Raw genomic sequence first — 21,819 nt, forward strand, 5'->3', positions numbered from 1 at the left:
ATGTTTTATATTAAATATGTATATATGTTATAGATATATGTGTAATATAATAATGTAATGTACAATAGAAATATGATAATATTGCATATTAAACCATTAGTCTGGCAAATGTGAATAATACCCTAAAAGTAAAGGAATAAGCCTTTGCCCTAAGGATTTTCAAGGTTTTTAGTGATTATCAGAAAGTTCTTTTTGATAAGTAAGAATTTAAAATTTCTTGCTAAATTCTGTAACTTAAAAAGTATTAAGTATTGTAGTTTAGAATTTTTGTTCAAAATTTTAGGCAAATGAAAATTAAAGATGGGTTATTTTATACCCTTACACAAGTGAGTGTTGAATTCTACATTAGACAGTTTTCAGTATACTGAAATGTTTGTGTTCTTTTAGACTCTGGAATGCCTATTACACTCTGAGGAAAACTTTCAATATTATGGTGTTTGATTCAGAATCCTGGAATTGAATATTATTGATACTTTAAAGAATACATTTATATTTTTTACTTTGTTTTGTTTACTCTGTTTCCCTCTTTTTTTAACCTGCCAAAAAAGGGTTGGGTTGGCTTTCTTTTTAAAAAGCTTTTTATTTTCAAAACATATGCATAGAGAGTTTTCAACATTCACCCTTGCAAACACCTTTGTGTTCCAAATTTTTTCTCCCTACCTTCTCTCCACTCTACTCCTATGGCAGGTAATCCAATTTATGTTAAACATGTGCAATTCTTCTACACATATTTCCATAATTATCATGCTGCACAAGAAAAATCAGATCAAAAAGGAGGAAAAAGTGAGAAAGAAAACAAAAAGCAAGCAAACATTAAGGTGAAAATACTATGTTGTGAGATCAACCAAATCATTTCTAATGGAGCAGTAATGAACTGAACTAGCTATACCCAGAAAAAGAACTCTGGGAGATGACTAAAAACCATTACATTGAATTCCCAGTCCCTATATTTATGCACACCTGCATCTTTGATTTCCTTCACAAGCTAATTGTACAATAATTCAGAGTCTGATTCTTTTTGTACAGCAAAATAATGTTTTGGTCATGTATACTTATTGTGTATCTAAGTTATATTTTAATATATTTAACATCTACTGGTCATCCTGCCATTTAGGGGAGGGGGTGGGGGTGGGGGTAAGAGGTGAAAAATTGGAACAAGAGGTTTGGCAATTGTTAATGCTGTAAAGTTACCCATGTATATATCCTGTAAATTAAAGGCTATTAAATAAAAAAAAAAAAAAAAAAAAAAAAAAAAGAAAATACTATGTTGTGATCCAGACACAGTTCCCAGCCTTCTTTCTAGGTGCAGATGGCTTTCTCCATCATAAGTCCATTGAAAGTGTCCTGAATCTGGGTTAGCTTTAAGTGGATAATAACTAAAAGAAAAAAGGAATCAATAGTTAATGAACCAGTGAGGTTTCTAGAGTTCCATGTTTTTTGGAAGAAAGTTGCTAATGCATTGTTTTAAATTTTCTTTCAATGAAAACTATTTCTTAAAGTTACTGATTCCTCCAGAGCAAAAGTTTATTTCTTCTTCAGCCACCTTTCTTAGTTTAAGGATATTTAAAAGAATGAATTTTGTATTGAATACAATTTATATTTGTTATTCATGGCCAACTACACAAAGTGTTTGCTTGTGATATTTAATTATCACAAAGGAATTATTGAAAACACTGATTTGTTTTTATTAATGCTCTATGAATTCAGTTCAGTCATAGGTAAGGCACCTTCACAAATGAATTGATTTTCCATAGCAAATTCAGAGAGTCATGCTACAATATCTAAAACTATTCATCCATGGGGAAGATTAAATGTTCTTTGCTAGTTATGGGCTGACTTTTTCAGTGAATGAGCTTCAAGAAACAAGAATTTAGTGTCTTTTTCTGCACGGCAACTTCATTTTCTGTAGCATACTGACAGCTAACTGTCCAACAGCATCACTAGCAAGAAGATAGTTTTAGTAGAAATAATAACATAATAGTATTATTGTGTCTTTTAAATTTACGGTCACATTATTTGCTGTTTTTTGTGTATTCTAATGAGATAGCCATTTCCTTCAGGATTCATCTCTTCCTTATTTTGAAATGAAATACTTGTATTAAAAAGAAGCAGAGAGAGTGCCATTCTTGACTTTAAATTATTTAAATCTGATACTGACACTACTGTGTGTGTGTGTGTGTGTATGTATGTATGTATGTAAATCATATAGATTTACTAAAAACAATTATAGCCACTCTTTAAGTGATCTATAGAAATGGAATGGAAAAGACTCTATGAACTATTGAAATCTACATAAATTAAATGAAGCCCTTTTTAAACTTCCCTCTTCCCCAAGAAAAGATTTTCTCAGAATACTAATGAAAGTTGCAAAACTAAATTTAGTCCAGCATTGGTTGAGTTGAACATAAAAAACAGTAGCTAGTAGCTTCATAGTCTTTTAAGTAAGTGATAATATTGCATCAGTAAGAGCTTATCAGAAAATGGGAATTTTAAGAACATTTCTAAAAAGATAAAGCAAATTTTATAAAATAGAGGGGAAAGCCTTTCAGTAAGTCTATAAACTTATGACAGTAATAGATTTGCATGTTTAATTATCATATTCTTGGAGTAATTTATTAACTCCTTTGAGTTAGCTCTCAAAATAACCCCTGCAAAGGAATGCCAGAAATATCCTCATTGCCTGAATAACATCTTCAAGTGATGTTGTCTTCCATCTTAGCATGAAGACAAATTCAACTATTCTTTTGATTTTTTTTAAAAAAGAATTTATAAACTTTTTATAGTACATTTGGCCCTGTACAAAGATTGAATAAGACTTATTGCCTATTCACAAAGAACTTGTATACTCTGAGAGAGCAAGCATATTTGAATTTATGTATTTCGCTTTCTTCTGGGACTCAGTGATCTTAAGAATCAGGGAAAATACTAAAGGAACCTCACTGGACTTTTGTTAAGGGAAAAAAAATCATTCTGATCTCAAGTACTTGGCCTCTTTTTAATTGCTTCTTGTATTCCCACAGTATTAAGTAATTTTTAAAAATACTTCATTGGCTAGAATATAATATCTGTCTATGGATTTAATCTTCATTTTATGCAGTCAGAAGATTTACATTACAGTATGATTATGAGGTGCATTTTTGTATATCTATTTCCATATACACAGAGTATTTCAGATTCTGACTTGTTTCAAATATTTGATATGACTGAGACCTTTTATTATTCTTTTAATATTTTTTCAATTAACAAGTTTTTATTTTCATTCCTCTCTCTGCAAAACAAAGTTTTCTTAACCAGAAAGCAAATAGGCAACAAGCATTTTATTGAATCTTTACTATATGCTAATCTTCTTGCTTAGCTTTATTAGCTAATAAAAGAAGAAAAAAAAGTCCTTACCCTCAAGGAGCTTACATCCTAAGGTAAGAATATAGCATGAAAAAGTGAGGTGTGGGAGAGAGATTCCAGCAAAGTCTGGTTTGGGCTCCTCCTCAAAATGGAAATCAAAACAACTCATTAATGACCAATGAGGGGAAAGGGGTAAGAGAGAAGGAAAAAAAAAAAAAAAACCCTTATAGAAAATAAACATAATCAAGAAAAACAAATTCTGCAAACCATTCTCCAATTAATAAGTGGTCAACGGATATGAACAGATGAACTGTATGAAGGTTCAGATGAAGAAATTAAAGCCATTTCTAGTCATATTAAAAAAAATGCTCAACATCACTATTGATTAAATGATTGCAAATCGACAACTCTGAGGTACCACTTTACACTTCTCTAATTGGCTAAAATGACAGGAAAAAATAATGATAACTGTGCAGGGGAGGGAGAAAACTGGAACACAAATTAATTGTTGGAGTTGTGAAATGATCCAATCATTCTGGAGAACAATTTGGAACCATGTTCCAAATTGTGAATACTCTGTGAATACTCTGATCCTTTGTCTCTAATGGATCCATATTCCAAAGAACTCATATAAAAGGAGAAAAAAACCCACATGTGCAAAAATGTTTGTAATATCCCTTCTTGTAGTGACAAGGAACTGGAAACTGAGTGGATGCCCATCAGTTAGGGGATGGCTGAATAAGTTATGGTATATTAATGTTATGAAATATTATTGTTCTTTAAGAAATATCAGCAGGATGATTTTAGAAAAGCCTGGAGAGACTTAAATTATTAACTGATTCTAAGTGAAGTGAGCAGAACCAAGAGAACATTGTACAAAGCAACAGCAAGATTATGTGATGATCAATTCTGATGGTCATAGCTCTTTTTAACAGTAATGTGATTCAGGTCAGTTCCAACAGACTTGTGATGGAAAGAGCCATCTGCATCCAGAAAGAGGATTATGTGGACTGAGTGTGGAATTATGTGTGTATCACAACATAGTATTTTCACCTTTTTGTTGTTGTTGTTTGCTTGCCTTTTGTTTTTTCTCATTTGGAGGAGGGGGTCTGATTTTTCTTGTGCAGCATGATAAATATGGAAATATGTTTAGAAGAATTGCACATGTTTAACTTAAATTGGATTACTTGCTGTCTAGGGGAGGAGGAGAGGAACACAAAGTTTTGCAAGGGTGAATGCTGAAAACTATCTTGGCATATATTTTGAAAATAAAAATCTATTATTATTTTTTTAAAAAGAAAATGTAGTAAAAGTTACAACCCAGCAAAATGAATGAATGAATATAACTGGGGGGAGAAAAGTAAATTCTTATTTTTTTGACCTTGTTGAAAAATGTATGTCTTATTCTGCATTTTAAGTCTCTTACCTTTCTGTCAAGAGATGAGTTACCAGACTTCATTTTCAGTCTTCTGAGAGTATGGGTTATCCTTGAAGAGTTCTTAAAATGATTGAAACCTTATAGAAAAGAAATATCTGGATGGTCTTTGGAGTTGGTTGCTATGGGATATGAACTAGAAAAAAAATTTTGATTATAAATTTCTTACATGGCTTATTTTCATTAATTGTGGCAGTAACAGAGCTAATATCCCTATTTATGACCTGTGACTTTGTCATGATTTTATTTACCTTTAAGGAGAAATGATTTGTGATTCTACCTCTATTTCACTCTCTTCCTATAGAGAAAATCCTTGCTAATTTTAGAAAAAGAAGAGGAAGAGGAAAGAAGTAAGACAATAGAAAGTTTGAAGACTGCACTGAGAACAAAACCTATGAGGTACTTCTTTTGTCCTGAGTCTGTTTTTTCCATCTTCCCCCTAGTCACCAACTGGCAGCACATTCTCTGATATTGAGAATTCATCTTTTCTGCTTGGCCTTTACTTCAAAGCTGCCTCACCCTCCATTTTCCAAGAGCTCCTCTAGGATATCTAATGGTTAAAAATTATTCAGGTGCATTTCATGCATACAGTTGTTCAGAATCAAGTACAGCTGGTACATCAAGATCGGTTAGATTTGTCTTTTGGTCTACATTAGATGACTGGAAAATAAGAACATTTTCCCATTATCAGTTTATGTTACTATAGTGGTTTATGATTTACAGAACACTCTCATATCAGTTATCTCCTTTGATCCCTACAATAATCCTGTGAAGGTAGTTAGGACAAATATTATTAATGCCTCTTTGTAAGATGAAGAAAATAATACTGAATTATAATCAGGTAGGCTCTAACTTGCTTTCTGTCAATTAATTGTCTGGCAGAGGACTGTTTAATCGCATGTTCACTGTCTATGGGAAGAAATTATGAAAATGAGTCTTTTAAAAGCTTAATCCAGTCTTGGAGTTTCTAAAGACAGTCTTGAGGAGAAGTTAGACATCTGAGAAAATCAATGTAAGATCCCCAAAGATCCAACAAGGCCTGTAAGAGAAGACTATTTTTACCAATGTTCTAGCATTTCCTATCCATCTTATCATTTTTTTCCCCTCAGATGTGTCCATTTCTCTGATTCCATTTACTCTTTCCTTGGCAGAGATACTGGAGGGGTTTGTCATTCCCTTCCCCAGCTCATTTTACACATAAGGAAACTGAGGCATGCAAACAAAGTTAAATGATTCACCCAAGCTAGGGAGTGTCTAAAACCAAATTTAAATTCATGTAAATTAATCATCCTGACTCCAAGCTCAGCAATCTATCCACTGCACCACTTAGGTGTCTTACTATTTATCCACTATATTCTCATTCTTCTACTTCCTTTCAATTAGTAGATATAGTAGACATCAAAGCCCTATTCTGTGCACAACATTGAGCACTGGCAGATATGCTAATATAAGCAAGCCATAGTCATTGTCTTTTTAAGCTCCTCTCTTTTAGAGGAATATGATACACATATAAATAAATATAATGCAAAAGAGAGCTAGATAAATACAAGATATAAAGTCCATCTGTCTCTTCCTCTCTCTTTCCCTGCTACCCTTAAAGTACTAAATACATGTATCACACATATTAATTTGTAAGGATAAAATCTTGGTCTCTGTGTTAGGAAAACTGATTTAAAAAAAACAAAACAATCTCTTCACTTAGGATTGTTGTACACAATTCTTTAGGTGTTTTTTTTCCCCCAATATTATTGATATCTGGACAAGGAAATTGCATTTTCTAGTTTTCTCATGGAAACGCTAGGTTAGATGTTTGTGTGTGTGTGTGTGTGTGTGTGTGTGTTATAAGACCTATATTTTATGAAAAAGCACTTATATATAAATCATCTATAATTTATATGTAAAGCAATATTCACATATTTTTTACAAATTTATATGCATATGTTTATGAATAAAAAAGTATACTTTCTCTATTGCCTTTTAGAAACTCTTTAGGTATACTTTTTTGAAGAATCAGAGTTTGTATCTTACTTGAGAGGCCTAGAGGTTATAGAAAGCTTTAGACACATGATTTTACAACCATGATTCAGAGCTTTCAAAATGATATGCAGGTTACATTGGTAATCCAGTCTTAGAATATTTATGAATTAATCATTCAGATACCATATATTCAATGCTAAAATGACCTAATGTTTGTAAATATTCTTACTTTACCATTTATATAGAGGGAAGAGAAAATAGAGAAGCAAGGTTTAATACTATACCAAATTACAAGGAGACTGAGTATAATGAAAAAAATGCATAACTAAAATCTGAAAAGAAGTTAATTATTTCTTTCATATTTCCCTATTTTCTGTATGGTTCTTGTTATCTATAAATGGCATGAGAGGCGTACATCATTTTAAGATTTTCCATAGCTATACTATTATGTCACCATTAAAACATCAGTGGAGTGGATACTGGGGGAAAGCCTTCTAATTGATATTTTAATAAGCTCCTTTTGATATTTCTTCAACCCAATCCTCTTTGGATGAAACCAGATAGGTTAAATGTAGTCAAGAGGGAAGAGACTGAAATCAGAGGAGAGGTAATGGCCTGAAAAAAAATGGCCTATTCTAAGGAATAGAAGGATTGGAAGCTTCAATGAGGACAAAAGAAGGATTTAGGAGAAGTGAAACATAAGAAAAAACATTTTAGAAGGTCACATTCATATAGAGGAATATTTAAATTTCTCTTTCTGAAAACTGAGCACTTGTGAGTAATGGAGAGAGCCAAAGGATGATCAACCCTTTGTGTAGTTTTATACTGAAGAATATCACAGCAAAGTTTCAGTATTGGTCAAATTTTAAGGATTAGACAGATTTTCTGCTTAAGAATTGTGTCTCTGTTGGGGGCTGGTGGGAGAAGCAGACAGAACTTTGAATTGTCTTAATTTTAATCTATTTATTTTCCTGACAGGTTTGTAACCAGATTTATTGATTTAGATGGCTTATCATGTATTCTGAACTTTCTAAAAACCATGGACTATGAGACATCAGAGTCTCAAATACATACCTCACTCATTGGATGTATAAAAGCGCTAATGAACAACTCTCAAGGACGGGCTCATGTTATGGCCCATTCAGAGAGTATTAATGTAATCGCTCAGAGTCTGAGCACTGAGAATATTAAGACAAAGGTGGCAGTGCTGGAAATCATGGGCGCTGTGTGCCTGGTTCCCGGAGGTCACAAAAAAGTTCTACAGGCCATGCTACATTATCAGAAGTATGCCAGTGAAAGGACTCGTTTTCAGGTATGTGGTCTCTAATTTATCTAAGTCACATGCTTACAAAATAGACTTACTTTTGAAGGACTATAAATTATTCCTTTCTGTCTTGGAAATCATTGTATTTCATGTCACTTAAGAGTCTAGTCATGCTCTTTCAAACATTTCTGACTTGGTCTCTGTGGAAGTTGATACTTATCACTGACCAAAACAAAGTTTTAGGAGGCTTAGTGGATTGCAACATTGCTCTTTTAATGCATTACCTTTTAGAGTATACTTTACTGAGACTTTCAATAAATATTGTCTATATCTTCAAAGGGAGAATCTTCCTTGAGAAATTCCTAATTAGCCATTTAATTTTAGGAAGACAAGTTTGGAAAAGTTGGTGTGATTACTTTTTAATCAGTCATAAAGAGCAGAAATTGAGGGACTGAATGCAAATATAGCTATATATACCACATGTCTTTTTCCTCTAGATTTAAGCAAAGTAGCATTTTTAAGGGCATAGAAGGGGCAGCTAGGTGGTCCAGTACATAGAGCACTGACCCTGGAGTTAAGAGAAACTGAATTCAAATCTGGTCTCAGACATTTAACTAACATTCACTAACTGTGTCACCATGGGCAAGTCACTTAGCCCCCCAACTGCCTTCCCCCTTCAAAAAAAAATTAATTAATTTGGAGACATAAAATATCTTCAATTTTAAATTAAGGGATCTCAAGATAATTATAATAAGTAAATACTAGATTGTTTTGAGCTTCAGAATACTGGAAAGTTTAATAAAACTAATTTAGTAACATGCCAACTCTGATTCAACTCTTTTTATATCTATTTGTACACTTGATAGACACTAATTAACGACTTGGATAAAAGCACAGGCCGGTACCGAGATGAAGTAAACCTCAAGACAGCCATCATGTCCTTCATAAATGCAGTCCTAAGCCAAGGGGCTGGAGTGGTATGAACAGTTTGTGCTATTGCATTTAAATAAAATTTTTATCAGAATCTATTTGACGATCATATCAGAAAACTGTAAGTGTGCTTAATTTTTTTTTTTTTCCTTTCAGGAAAGTTTGGACTTTAGACTTCATCTTCGATATGAATTTTTGATGTTAGGAATTCAACCAGTAATAGATAAATTAAGGGAACATGAAAACCTGACATTAGACAGGCAAGTTAAACACTAAGTATTGATCATTCTCACTTTTACCTCTTTTGTCCTTTGTTTCTTCCAGTCTTATTACCTATTTCTAAGATAAATTCTCTAATCTCCTATCAACTGTAGACAATAGGTTTCCTTCTTCCATTTGTAGTCTCTTTATGGGATGTTTTGAGGAATCTGGACTTGCCAAATGGTGAAAAGTCATCTCATCCCTTTGTTGTACATGTTTCTTTTAATTTTATTTTGATTTTGTTCCTTTTAATACTGTGGACTCTTTTCAAATTCAGAATTTGAACTCTTGTAATTAATTGTAGGCATTCCCCGAAGGTTTTTGGCTTTCAGTTGCATTTCTTTGAAATGTTTATTCTACTCTTTTCTCAGGCATTTAGACTTTTTTGAAATGCTCAGAAATGAAGATGAGCTGGAATTTGCCAAAAGATTTGAATTGGTATGTGTATGCATGACTATTTTAATTATTGGTGAATGTTCTCCTATATGAGAGAAATGCTCTTTTAGAATCATCATAGACTTATATCTATGCATTTCTCATGATTCTGATATAATTAGGTGATATCTTATGTACATGTAGTAGTATAATATATATGTGTGTATATATAGATATTCTTCCTCTCCCCCATTTGTCTCTTTTCCTCTCCTCCTTTGTCTTCTCTTCTTCCTTCTTTCTTCCCCTCCTCCTCCTCCTCTTTCTTCCTTTCTTCCTTCTTTTCCATTTTTCCCCCTCTCTCCATCTCCTCTTTCACTTTCTTCTCTCCATCTCCTCTTTCCCTCTCTCTTTCTCTCTTTATCTCCTTCTCATCTCTTCCCTGTCTCCCTCTCCTCTTCATCTTTGTCTCTCTCTGTCTCAATATGCTCTAACACTGAAATATTTGAATTAACTTGTACAATGTAAATTTGGTTACTTTACATTAAGGGAATTCTATAAAAATACCAGATGATCTCAGAGGACCTGAATGTTTGACTTAGTTTTTTTTTTTTTTTTTTTTTAATGTGAAATAGGTTCACATAGACACAAAAAGTGCAACACAAATGTTTGAGCTGACAAGGAAGAGGTTGACTCATAGTGAAGCTTACCCTCACTTCATGTCTATTCTGTACCACTGTCTCCAAATGCCTTGTGAGTAGAGATCATGTTCATGTGGACTAAGATTAAAAGTATATTGGTTAATGTTTTGGATATTATCAAAGGGATCCCTTTCCCAAAGAGCACTGATTTGTTGAGTACAAACCATGGATTCTAAGATAGAATTTGATCCTTAATCTATTAGATGGAGTGATTAGAACTCTTAGGTTCCTTCCAACTGTAAATCTATCATCTCCCAATCTACAAGAATTTTGAAGGTTGTTGGTATAGAAAATAAAAATACTTTTTAAGATCCTCTTTCTTTTCCTTACTATCTATTAGAATTTGACACTTCTGGATAGAATGTTATTCTGAAGCAGGAACTGCAATCTTCCTGGCTCCAAATCCAGGACCTCATCTGTTATTTCAGATTCCCTTTTATGAGAAATGACAGTTTTGTATTCTGTAATGAGAAGTGAGCAAAATTACACATTTAATTTTTCTTTTATGTTCCTTCTCTCCCTCTTTTAGATAAGAGAAGTGGAAACACAGTTCAGTATTGGCTGCTACTCGATAGAATTGTACAACAAATTGTTATACAGAATGACAAAGGGCAGGACCCCAATTCTACTCCTCTAGAAAACTTTAATGTTAAAAATGTTGTACGGATGTAAGTTTCTACCTTTTTTTACTTGCTGTACTAATGTATATTATGCTCTCTTAACAAACATACCAAACACATATACTTCATTTTGAAATATTAGTAAATATAAATTTTTTTAGCAAGGAAAATGACTCAAGATCTGAACATATGATTTTAATGATATAAGGAACTTATACATAAAATGATTTGTCTCACATTACATAGAAATTGTGTCAGAAGTAGGATTTTAACTGAAGTCTTTGTGTCTTCAAGGTTGCTTCTTTATCCACTATACTACACTGTCTCTCTGTTATAATTTCAAAAGATCTTTTATATATTCATTTTAATTTAGGCGATCTGGTGATTTCTCTAAGGTAGATTTAAAAAACATCTTTGGTCTTCTGTATTTATTTAGTAAGGGAACTTTTATATATTTTTATTTAGTAATGAAAACTACATTAACATCTTGCTGTGTTTATATAGGTTGGTTAATGAAAATGAAGTTAAACAGTGGAAAGAACAAGCAGAAAGGATGAGAAAAGGTAATAAAGCATTTGAAATATAATGAGGTATTTCTAAATGTTTCAAATTAACTCGTAAATTTGCTGTGATGTTATATGCTGACATTTTTATGTTGAATGACTAAACCTATGGATTTTTAGAGCTCTTGTCTTGGCTTTTTTTGTTTGTTTGTTTTGTTTTTTAATAATGCTGCTATTATAACTGACATGCCTCTGATTCCTTTTTTTGTTGTTTTGGTTTGCACTAAATTTCACTTGAGTTCTTTTGAAAAGTAATTTGGCATTTACCTTTCAGTATTCAATAATTCAATTTTATCTTTGCTCTTTCCCCCCAGGGCCTCTCCCACACTTAGTCTCTTTAGATAGTATTTTTTTTTGTTATTGTTTTAATAAAAGGCAGTTAGGCATTGAGGAATATTCAGACTTGTCTGTGACATTTCAAAGGAGACAGTAAAAATGCCCCTTGTTGGCCTTAGCAGCCAACTTAGCTATTCTTAGCAGAATATCCACATAACAACCTTCATCTGAGATCAATTTCAGATAATTTTTTAAGTGAAGAAAACTACTAACTTTAGCAGTTTTTTGATATCATAAAAAGTGAGTGGGCAAGTTGTTAGTATTTTGAACATATTATTGTTATTACCTTTCATAAATGAAATGACTGATGGGGTGAGGAGCTAAACATATTTCCTTATTGATTATGTTAGAACTAATTCTTTTTGACAGTTTAATGGGCAATTTGGGAAAAGGAGATTATAGCACATTGCAAAGGGGAACACATAATTTTGTAATGTATAATATGAAAGTCATCATGGTATATTGACTTGAAAGATAGCTTCAGAATTAGCAAGATCGACATTATAGTACTACTTCTGACACAAAGCTGCCTCTGACACCAGCTGTGTGAATCCAGGCAAGTACTTATCTTCCCAGAGCCCCCAGGCATCTGAAACTAAGCTGCAGAGTAGTTGCTAATGTGCTACAAAAAACGAAATCACAGGTCTGAACAAAAATAAAGGGCAGGAATGTAACAACTGTCAGGAGGAAGAAGGGATAAATGCTATGATAATAGGTTATGGAAGTGGATATAGAGCAACTCCACGTGGATTAGGGTAATATTTACTAAGGTGGTTTAGAGAGTAGAACTGCCTTGTGGTTTGGCTTCATTACTTCTTCAGGACTGATGGAGAACTAAGGACTTTAGAAAATTAAGATGCCTTCAGAGAGCTTCTTTCTTGAGGGGAGGGATGGAATAAAGAATGGATAGAGAAGGCAGAAACAGAAATCATATATGAAAAATTGATCAAATATTTCATTTAAATAAAATAATTCAAACTTGTACTGAAAACACCCAGTGCTTTATATCTTAGTCACTTATTAATTTAAAGAATCACAGAATTTGAGAGTTGAAGCTCTTTCAGCAGCCATCTATATCCACGAAGGAATCTTCAATGTTACTTAATGCAAAAGTGCTCCATCAGATTTTGGCTTGATTATCTCCACTGAAGGGAGGCTTGTCCTCTCTGGAGCAGGCCATCCAACTTTTGAACATCTCTAATTCTTAGGAAGTGTTTTTTTGGCATCATGCCTCAATTGACCTACTTGTAATCTACTCATTGCTCTTGGATCTGTCTCCTTTGATCAAACAAAACCAGCCCAATTCCTCTTCCAAGTGACAACTTTTCAAATACCTGAAGACAACTGTCTGTCTTCTTTTCTTCCTGACTTTTCCGCTGAGTTTCTTCTTTTCCAGATTGAACATACCCAGGTTATAGGTTATAAATATGAGGTGGCAAATGACTAATATGGAAATGTATAACCTCTATCAATTTGCTTACCCTCTCAGAGAAGGAAGAAGGAAAGGAGAGAGGAAGAGGGAGAATTTGAAATTCAAATTAAAAAAAAAAAAGTTTAAAATTGCTTTTGCATGTAATTGGGGAAAAATACAATATTATTTTAAAATGTGTGATGTGAATTTAAGGCCATTCACTTTCCTGTCTGGTGTCCTTTGGATACTTTTCTGATTATAAATGTCCTCCTGAAACTACAGCATCCAGAACTGGACCAAATGGTTCCAGATAAAGTCTGGCCAGGGCAAAGTATAACAATAAAAAAATTTGTCTCTCTTAAAGCATCTTATGATCTCATTAGCTTTTTTTGTTTACTACAGCATAGTGCTGACTCCTATTGAATTTATAATAATTAAATGCCCAGATATTTTTCAGGCAAACCCAAACTACTATCTAGTCATAACTCCCTCAGTTCTGTACTTGTAAAACTGATATTTTGAACCCAATTGTAAGATTTTACATTTTTCCCTTTAAGTTTCATTTTCTTAGATTTGAGCCAATAATACTCTAGCTGGTCATTCTTTATTGGAATGTTGATTCTGTTATCTAGTATGTTACGTGCTTTTTCTAGTTTTCCCAATTTCCCAACCTATTTCCCAATAAGTTTGAATATGGCATCTGTACCATTGCTAAAAAAATGTTAAACAGCCCAGGTCCAACCATAGATCCCCTGAGAAACACCATTAGAGGCCTCCTGCCCCATAAACACTGAACTGTTAATGACCTTAATTCCATTCATTCAACCACATTTCAGTCCTGATACCTGTAGTATCATCTATTCCACATCTCCCTCTTCCCCATAGGAAGAGGGTGGAATATATTACACTATTGAAAGACTCTGTCAAATGCTTGACTAGAATTTAGGTAATTGATATCATTACCTTCATCTCCCAGTTTAATAACCCTGGGGTCGGAGGAGAGAGAGCAGGGGAAAAATATAAGAATAGAAATGAATTGAAAAGGAGATCATATACTGAATTTAATAAAGTATGAGAAAAGTAGTATGGTGAGATGGTAGACTACTGAACTTGAAGTCAGGAATATTTAGGCACAAGTTCTACAGCAAACTACTGAGCCTTAGAATGAACCTTAAACAAAATCACTTCTTTATGTGTTTCAATTTTCTCATTTTGGGGATAGGAATAATAATAGTATTCTACAAGGTTGTAAACATTGCAATTCTATATAAATGTGAGCTATTATTATTAACCTCAAAAAATTGGAAGGAAATTACTTTAGAGGTCATTTGGTTTAATCAAAGTATTACTCTCCTGTACAAGTTTCACCAGTAGACATTCTGCTATTTTGTAAAGTCTTATAGAGGAGGGAATCTCGTAATTTCCAAAGGTAACCCATTTCATTTATGGACATCTTTGGTTGTTTGTTTTTCTTATATGGAACTGAGTATTATACTTTGCAGGCAAACAAACAATAAAATGATAGAAAATAGCATTTTTAACCTTTGAGACAAACCTTGGGAATATGGCTTCTCTCTAACTTTTACCCATTGGTTCTTGTTGTGACCCCCTGGGGCCAAACAGAATAAGTCCATTTCTTTCAACTGACAACCCTTGTGATATTTAAGAGTACAGCTATTGTGTTGTCTACCTCTTTTCTAGGTGAACTTCCAGAATTTCATTCAACCAAATCTTGTATAGCATGCAATTGATTTTTTTTTTTACCATCCATGTCATTCACTTCTGCACACACATTAGCTCTATTCACACTTTTCTTAAAATGTGATGGGCAGAACTGAATGTTCTAGGTCATATCCGAAATGACTTAGAGCACTGAGTAGTAAAACTATCCGCTTTCCAAAACATCGCTTTCTTATGGTGCCAAAGTAATTTGAATAAGGCTTAATCTAAATTCAAAGGTCTATTGCATTAATACTGAGGCCAGAAAAACCTGTATTGGCTCAGATCAACTTTTTCAGTAATTAACATTTCCTAAAAGTTACCTATGTACCATATACAGCAACTAGACATTGAACTGTTAATATATAGCATGCTGTTTTCTGTCATTTTAATTGATATTTTTTTTTTTTTTTTTTTTTGCCTGCTATGGTAGATACTTCAGCGTACCTTTAAGGGGAATGAAAGGATGACTTAGTGGTGGGAAAGATAATTTAATGAATAAACATTATGTCTGTCAGTAGCAAACCTTCCCCACTTGCAAAAATCTTTGTGAGAGTAAATATACTTTCTAAGGGTTTTTTCTGGTTTCCACTTTTTGCATTACAAAATAAAGCATTTATTTTTCCTCAAGTCCTCTTCTAGATTTCCTCAGACTTCCCTGCATTCAAATACTGATAGAAGAGTGCTTAATGGACTAGATGAAAGAGGAGATTCTTTGCTTCAATTCTTATCTATCCTTAATCACTGAAGGGGTACAATCTTAATCAAACTGAGACCTGTAGAAGACTTTAGCTTAAAAAAGGCAAGGTCTGGGGCAGCTCAGTGGCTCAGTGGATAGAGCACCTGCCCTGAAGTCAGGAGGATCTGAGTTCAAATCTGACCTCAGACACTTAACACTTCTTAGCTTGCTATGTGACCCTGGACAAGTCACCTCACCCCAATTGCCTCAGGGAAAAAAAAAAGAGCAAGGTCTCCCATTGCACCTTGAGCCTCTCCAGTCATCCTGATCTGTATCTTGTCACTGGACCCAGGTGGTTCTGGAGGGAAAAGTGAGGCAGGTGATGTTGTACAACCTTCCCTCGCTTAAATCCAGTTCACTTGCTTGCATGTCATGACATCAGTTCCCTGTAGTCAGGGAACTCTTTGAGAATGAAGGACAAGACAACAGCTTAATTTGTGGTCACCCACTCATAGTTCTCTTAGTGTTTCTTTTCTGAGACGCTATCTAATGGGAAAGAGAGACCCAGAGGTGAGTGTGGTGATAGGATCGCTAGACTTAGACTAAGACCGGAGTCTCCCTCCTGTGTGATATTGGGCACAAAACTCTCATGGTGTCCCTTAAGAAGTCTAAATAATATTTGTGGAATTATCTCACAATAGGTACAAATGGGATGATACATGGAAAGTAACTTACAAACCTTCAAAGTGTCAGATGTGGAGAAGTGAACCTAGACTTCCTCACAATGGAATGTAATCTATGTCTATTGTTGCTTTTCTGTACTGGACCTATGGCTTCAATGATGAAGGATATTGGGAACTTCATATAAGGAAAAACCCCTTGCCAGTGCAGATCTGAATTGGCTTTGCAATGTAGTCTTATTGTCTAGTGGGGGAGGAGCAAGTATTTAAGGACCTACTATGTGACATACTATGATAAGCACCTTACAAATATCTCTCAAAACAATTCTGAGAGGTAGGCTACACTGTAATAAACTGAGGCAGACACAGGTTAAGTAAATTTGTCCAGAATTTACACAATGAGTGTCTGAGATCAGATTTGAACTCAGCTCTTTCTGACTTAACACTCAGCGCTCTATCCACTGCTTATTTTGCTGCTTTATCATTTAGGGACCCAGCTAGATGACTTATTCAAGGTCTTACAACCAGTTTGTATCAGATCCAGGATTGTGAACCTAGATCTTCCTAATTTCCCCAAGTCAACTCTTTAACAAGTATGTCCTGCTTCCTTTCTTTGGTCCTACATTAATGGTTACAGACAAGAGGAATATTTTCATTAGATTGTGAGCTTGAGAACAAGGACTGTTTTGTACTTTTCATTGTATCCCCAATGTTTAGCACAGGGGTCCTCAAACTCTGGCCAGTGGGCCAGATGCGGCAGCTGAGGACGATTATCCCCCTCACCCAGGGCTATGAAGTTTCTTTATTTAAAGGCTCACAAAACAAAGTTTTTGTTTTTACTATAATCCAGCCCTCCAACCGTCTGAGGGACAGTGAACTGGCCCCGTATTTAAAAAGTTTGAGGACCCCTGGTTTAACACAATGACAGGCAGATAGCAGGTGCTTAATAAGTATTTTTTGACTCACTGACTGATTCATGTTAATTGAGAAAGTACTCCAGAAAACAAACAAAAGAAAATTTGCTGATCTTTCTTGTATGACTTTTTTTTTGGATTAAGTCATATAGTTTTGAAGAGTTTCTTTGGCAAAATGATTTCATTCCCTATCTTTGTAGAACATAGTGATCTGCAGCAGAAATTGGAAAAGAAAGAAAGAGAGTGCGATGCCAAAACTCAAGAGAAAGAAGAGATGATGCAGACCTTAAATAAAATGAAAGAAAAGCTTGAAAAAGAGTCATCTGAACATAAGCAAGTCAAGCAACAGGTGGCTGACCTCACAGCACAGCTCCAAGAACTTAGCAGGGTGAGCAGACTTTGTGGAGTTTTCCATTTATGGTTAAATGTCAAGTGCTGATTTTGATCCAGTAAATGTCCAGAGCTCATTATCTCTACCTAACTACATTTCTGGTTGGTGAAATAAAATAAAAGAGCTGTCATCTTCTTTACCACCAGAATATCTATGAAACTTGAGGTAGTCTCTCCATGCTTTTAAGATAGAGATAAGATAATGTGGAAGGCAAGCTAATTTAATGAGGGATAGAAAGGGAAGGGTGGTTGTGTTTGCAGTTTAATTTTTTAAAATAATATTAAGCTTAATACACATTAATGAGATTCTGGCTCCTTTTTCTTAAAATAAAAACTAAATTTATGAAGAATGCTCTGAGGATGGCAAAACAACAACATTGGAACATGATTATAATATTAACATTAAATATAAGGTGTTAGAAAAACAAAATGAATGATAAAGGAAGTGACCCAGGAAAATTACAATGATCACCTCTATTAGACTCCTTGCATATTGAGGTGGCTGGCATAGTAGATGGTCTGCTAGGTTTGATATCAGGAATACCAGTATTCAAATACTTTGAATTAGGTTTATTAGATGTGTGACTCTGGAGAATTCCCTTTATAACTCTGAGTCTGAGTGTCTGCATCCCAGGGATTTTAGATGCTGAAGAAATCGCATTTGTCTATGTATATACTTTAATCATTAGTAATCTCCCATCTTTGGAAGGATTAAATCCTTATTAACAAAGATTTTACACATAATGATGGAATTTCTATTTTAGCTCCCAAAGTCTAAAGTAATAGCTAGGATGAAAGGTTTACAAAATGTTTCACCTAGGTTGCCTCACAGTGGCAGTATGAAGTGCTATTATTTTGCATATTTTATAGACTAGGATTTTTTTTTTCCTGAGAGAAATGACATCCCCAAGATTGCACAGCTAACACATCTAAGGCTGAATTTGAACTCCGGTCTTTATGATTCCAAATCAGATGTTATTCACTGGGCCACTGAGCCATGTACAAAAAGAACTTAAAATAAATGTTCTTGAAAGAATATTTATTAACCATGCTTCCTTTGCTCTTTTATATTTGCAGAGGGCTGTTTGTGCATCCGTTCCAGGTGGCCCTTCACCTGGAGCACCAGGCAGTCCTTTTCCTCCCCCTACTCCAGGATCTCTTCTTCCTCCTCCTCCACCACCTCCTTTTCCAAGTGGAGGTCTTCCACCACCACCTCCTCCCCTTCCTCCTGGTGGTCCTCCTCCCCCACCGGGACCTCCTCCTTTAGGAGGAATAATGCCACCTCCAGGTGCTCCTCTTGGTCTGGCCCTCAAGAAGAAAAACATTCCCCAGCCCACAAATGCCCTAAAATCCTTCAACTGGTCAAAGCTTCCTGAGGTGAGTCATTTATTTACTATCATTTTGTGCTTAATGGGCAGTATGATTCTTTCACTATTGAGGAAAATGACCCTGGCTGTTATATGGTTTGATTTTCTCAGTGTGAACCCAATAGCCTCACTTCTTACATGGATTTAAGGAATACAGATCTCTGAAATGAATGACTTCTGGTTTATCAGATCAATTGTACATTTTCAGCATTCAATAGAATGAATAAGTTAATACAGCAGCGATCTTTATAATACAATTGTGTCTAAAATTTTTTTCTTTTTTTCGTTTAGTTAAGAAATGTAGCTTTTTAATCATCTCAATATTTTCAGAACAAACTGGAAGGAACCATATGGACCGAAATTGACGATTTGAAAGTATTTAAAAATCTTGATCTTGAAGACCTAGAAAGGACTTTCTCAGCTTATCAGAGACAGCAGGTAAGCAGTAATACATGTTCCCTGAGGCTGCTAGATTAATTAGAATGTATTTACTCATGTAGTGTATGTATCACTTGCCGTGAGATGAAAAGAGTATTGGATTGTTTCTGACCCACTACACCTACAGTCTCATTTGTGGTCATTTTTAGTTCTGCAAAAGATTTACCTGTTGCATGCCTTAGCATGAATGTATAAAAGAGCCTCTGTGTGTGTGTGTGTGTATATGTGTGTATATATGTATATGTATGTGTGTGTGTGTATATATATATATATATATATATATATATATATATATATATATAATTTCCAAGTATCTATCAATACAATGTGAATGTTTGCAACTTTTAAAGCTAGGCCACCTGAAGGAAAGTGGTCATACTAAAAGGAATACATACTACATCAGTTCACTGACAAGAGTTTATTAAACTTTTGTTATATGACAGACACTATACATATTCCAGGTGCTGAAGATCTAAAGACAGAAATAAATCAATCCCTGACTTCAAGGAGCTTGTGATCTACCATGTACCATGCTTAAAGTGTGTACAAAATAAGTACAAGGCTATTGGGGTAGGCACTAACATATTAGAGATGAGGATTAGGAAAAGTTTTACGTAAGAAGAGATATTTGATCCGAACTTTGAGCAAAACCTGGGATTCTAAGAGGCAGAGTGGAGAAATTCATTCTAAGCATGGGGGTGAGGGACAGCCTATGCAAAGTCATATGAGAAAGACATCAGGATGGGTGGTTTGGCTAGAGTATATAAAAACGAGTGATATAAAATAAGGCTGGAAAAGGAGATTGGGGCTATGTAAGTGAAACACTTGAAATGTCATACACATTGATATGTTTATTTGATCTACAAGTAATAGTCAGTGTAGTTTATTGAACAGAGGGGTGACATGATCAGACCTGTGCTTTTAGATATGTCACTTTTGCCATTGTGTGGAGAACAGACTATAAAGAAGACTGACTTGAGGTAGAAAGCTTACTTAGGGGGCTATTACAATACTTTATTTGTTTATTTATTACAATAATACAATACTTTTACAATAGTACAGGTGAGAGATGATGGGTCAGTCAATCAAGAAACATTTGCTAAGTGCCTACTATGTGCCAGTCATTGTGCTAAGCACTGGTACTACAAATAAATAAAAGATATTCCTTGCCCTCTAGGAGCTTATAATCTAATGCATGATGTGGATCTGAAGTCAGGTGGGGAAGGGGTATCCTTGTGAGTAAAATTAGGGCAATGAATGCAAAAGATACTATTCAAGTGAAATAAATAAGACATGGCAGCTGAATGGGCATGTGAGTGAGTGGAAATGAGAAATCATGGATGATTTTAATTGTGGATGACCTGCCATGCCTGGAAGAATACTGTTGTGGGTTTGAGGAAGATGATGGTTTTGTTTGGGACATGTCAAGTTTGAGATGTGTGGGGGATTGGAACTAAAAATGTTTTTAAAAAATCCAAATGTTAAAAATTGTTTTTACATGTACTTAAGGGAAAAACAAAATATATATATATATATAAAATAGTAGTAAAGGTTGCACATGAATAATAATCAAGCAGATTTTACTGGGAAAAAGTAATCCAACAGGAAGAAGGAAAATTAAGAGAATAGTAGCATGAAAACCCAGAGGGAAGTATCCAGGAAGAGAAGGATGATAAACATTGTCAAATATCACAAAGACTGGTTACCCAGGAGAAAAATATCTTCCAGGTGTTTTTGTTCTGTAAAAAGTGACAACATACATATATGAATATGTAAAAAATAAATGCAGGGCAATTTTTAGGAGGAGATGGGCAAATTAGGGAGGAAGAAGATTAAGAAAAGATCATTAGATTTTGTAAAGTAAAAAATCATTGATAATTTTAGAGACAACAGTTTCAGTTGTGTAATCAACATGCTGGTCTGTCAACAAGCATTTATTTAACTCCTTACTGTGTTTTAGACATTGGGCTAAGTGGTGGGGATAAAGGGGGAAAAAGCATTTTTTTTTTTAAATAAAAAACTCCAGTCAAACAAATCGTAAGGAGAGGCAAAAGATTGACAGCTGGGTGAGGAGGAAAAGTGAAGGTGATAAGAATAGAGAATTTTTATTTAGAACTTTAGCTAAAAAAGGAAGAAAAGTTCTGGCAATAGATTGAGGGGATAATGAGGAGTGTTTTGGATATAGTTCTTGGTTTGCATGGCTCAAAGTTGATTTGTGTGTGTGTGTAGCAAATGGTTATCTATCCTGGATGGGATAGTTAGTGGAACAGATGGGATCCTTTAGAAATGTGTGGAAAATCAAGGAACAAGATTTTGGTGACGATTTATTGCCAGACAGATGGAGGTGGGGAAATGGAAAAAGGAGTTTTTGTCATCAAGGCTGACAAATGACAAAGGGAAAAGAGTCTGGAAAACAAGAA

General features: G+C 34.4%; 1 protein-coding gene across 3 annotated transcripts in view; it reads left to right on the plus strand.

Annotated features, from left to right (window-relative positions):
• The window catches only part of DAAM1 (dishevelled associated activator of morphogenesis 1), a 201,860-nt gene that overhangs the window by 128,960 nt on the left and 51,081 nt on the right, over positions 1-21,819 (plus strand). For all 3 annotated transcript variants that reach the window (XM_031952665.1, XM_031952666.1, XM_003759314.4), the window contains exons 5-15: positions 5,082-5,176; positions 7,733-8,066; positions 8,885-8,995; positions 9,105-9,208; positions 9,581-9,647; positions 10,217-10,334; positions 10,812-10,950; positions 11,407-11,465; positions 17,405-17,592; positions 18,672-18,971; positions 19,292-19,399. In XM_031952665.1, coding sequence (XP_031808525.1) covers positions 5,082-5,176; positions 7,733-8,066; positions 8,885-8,995; positions 9,105-9,208; positions 9,581-9,647; positions 10,217-10,334; positions 10,812-10,950; positions 11,407-11,465; positions 17,405-17,592; positions 18,672-18,971; positions 19,292-19,399 — 1,623 coding nt within the window. The remainder of the gene's footprint in view (positions 1-5,081; positions 5,177-7,732; positions 8,067-8,884; positions 8,996-9,104; positions 9,209-9,580; positions 9,648-10,216; positions 10,335-10,811; positions 10,951-11,406; positions 11,466-17,404; positions 17,593-18,671; positions 18,972-19,291; positions 19,400-21,819) is intronic.

The sequence above is a fragment of the Sarcophilus harrisii genome, chromosome 2 (assembly GCF_902635505.1).
Source record: "Sarcophilus harrisii chromosome 2, mSarHar1.11, whole genome shotgun sequence".
NCBI classification, from domain to species: domain Eukaryota; kingdom Metazoa; phylum Chordata; class Mammalia; order Dasyuromorphia; family Dasyuridae; genus Sarcophilus; species Sarcophilus harrisii.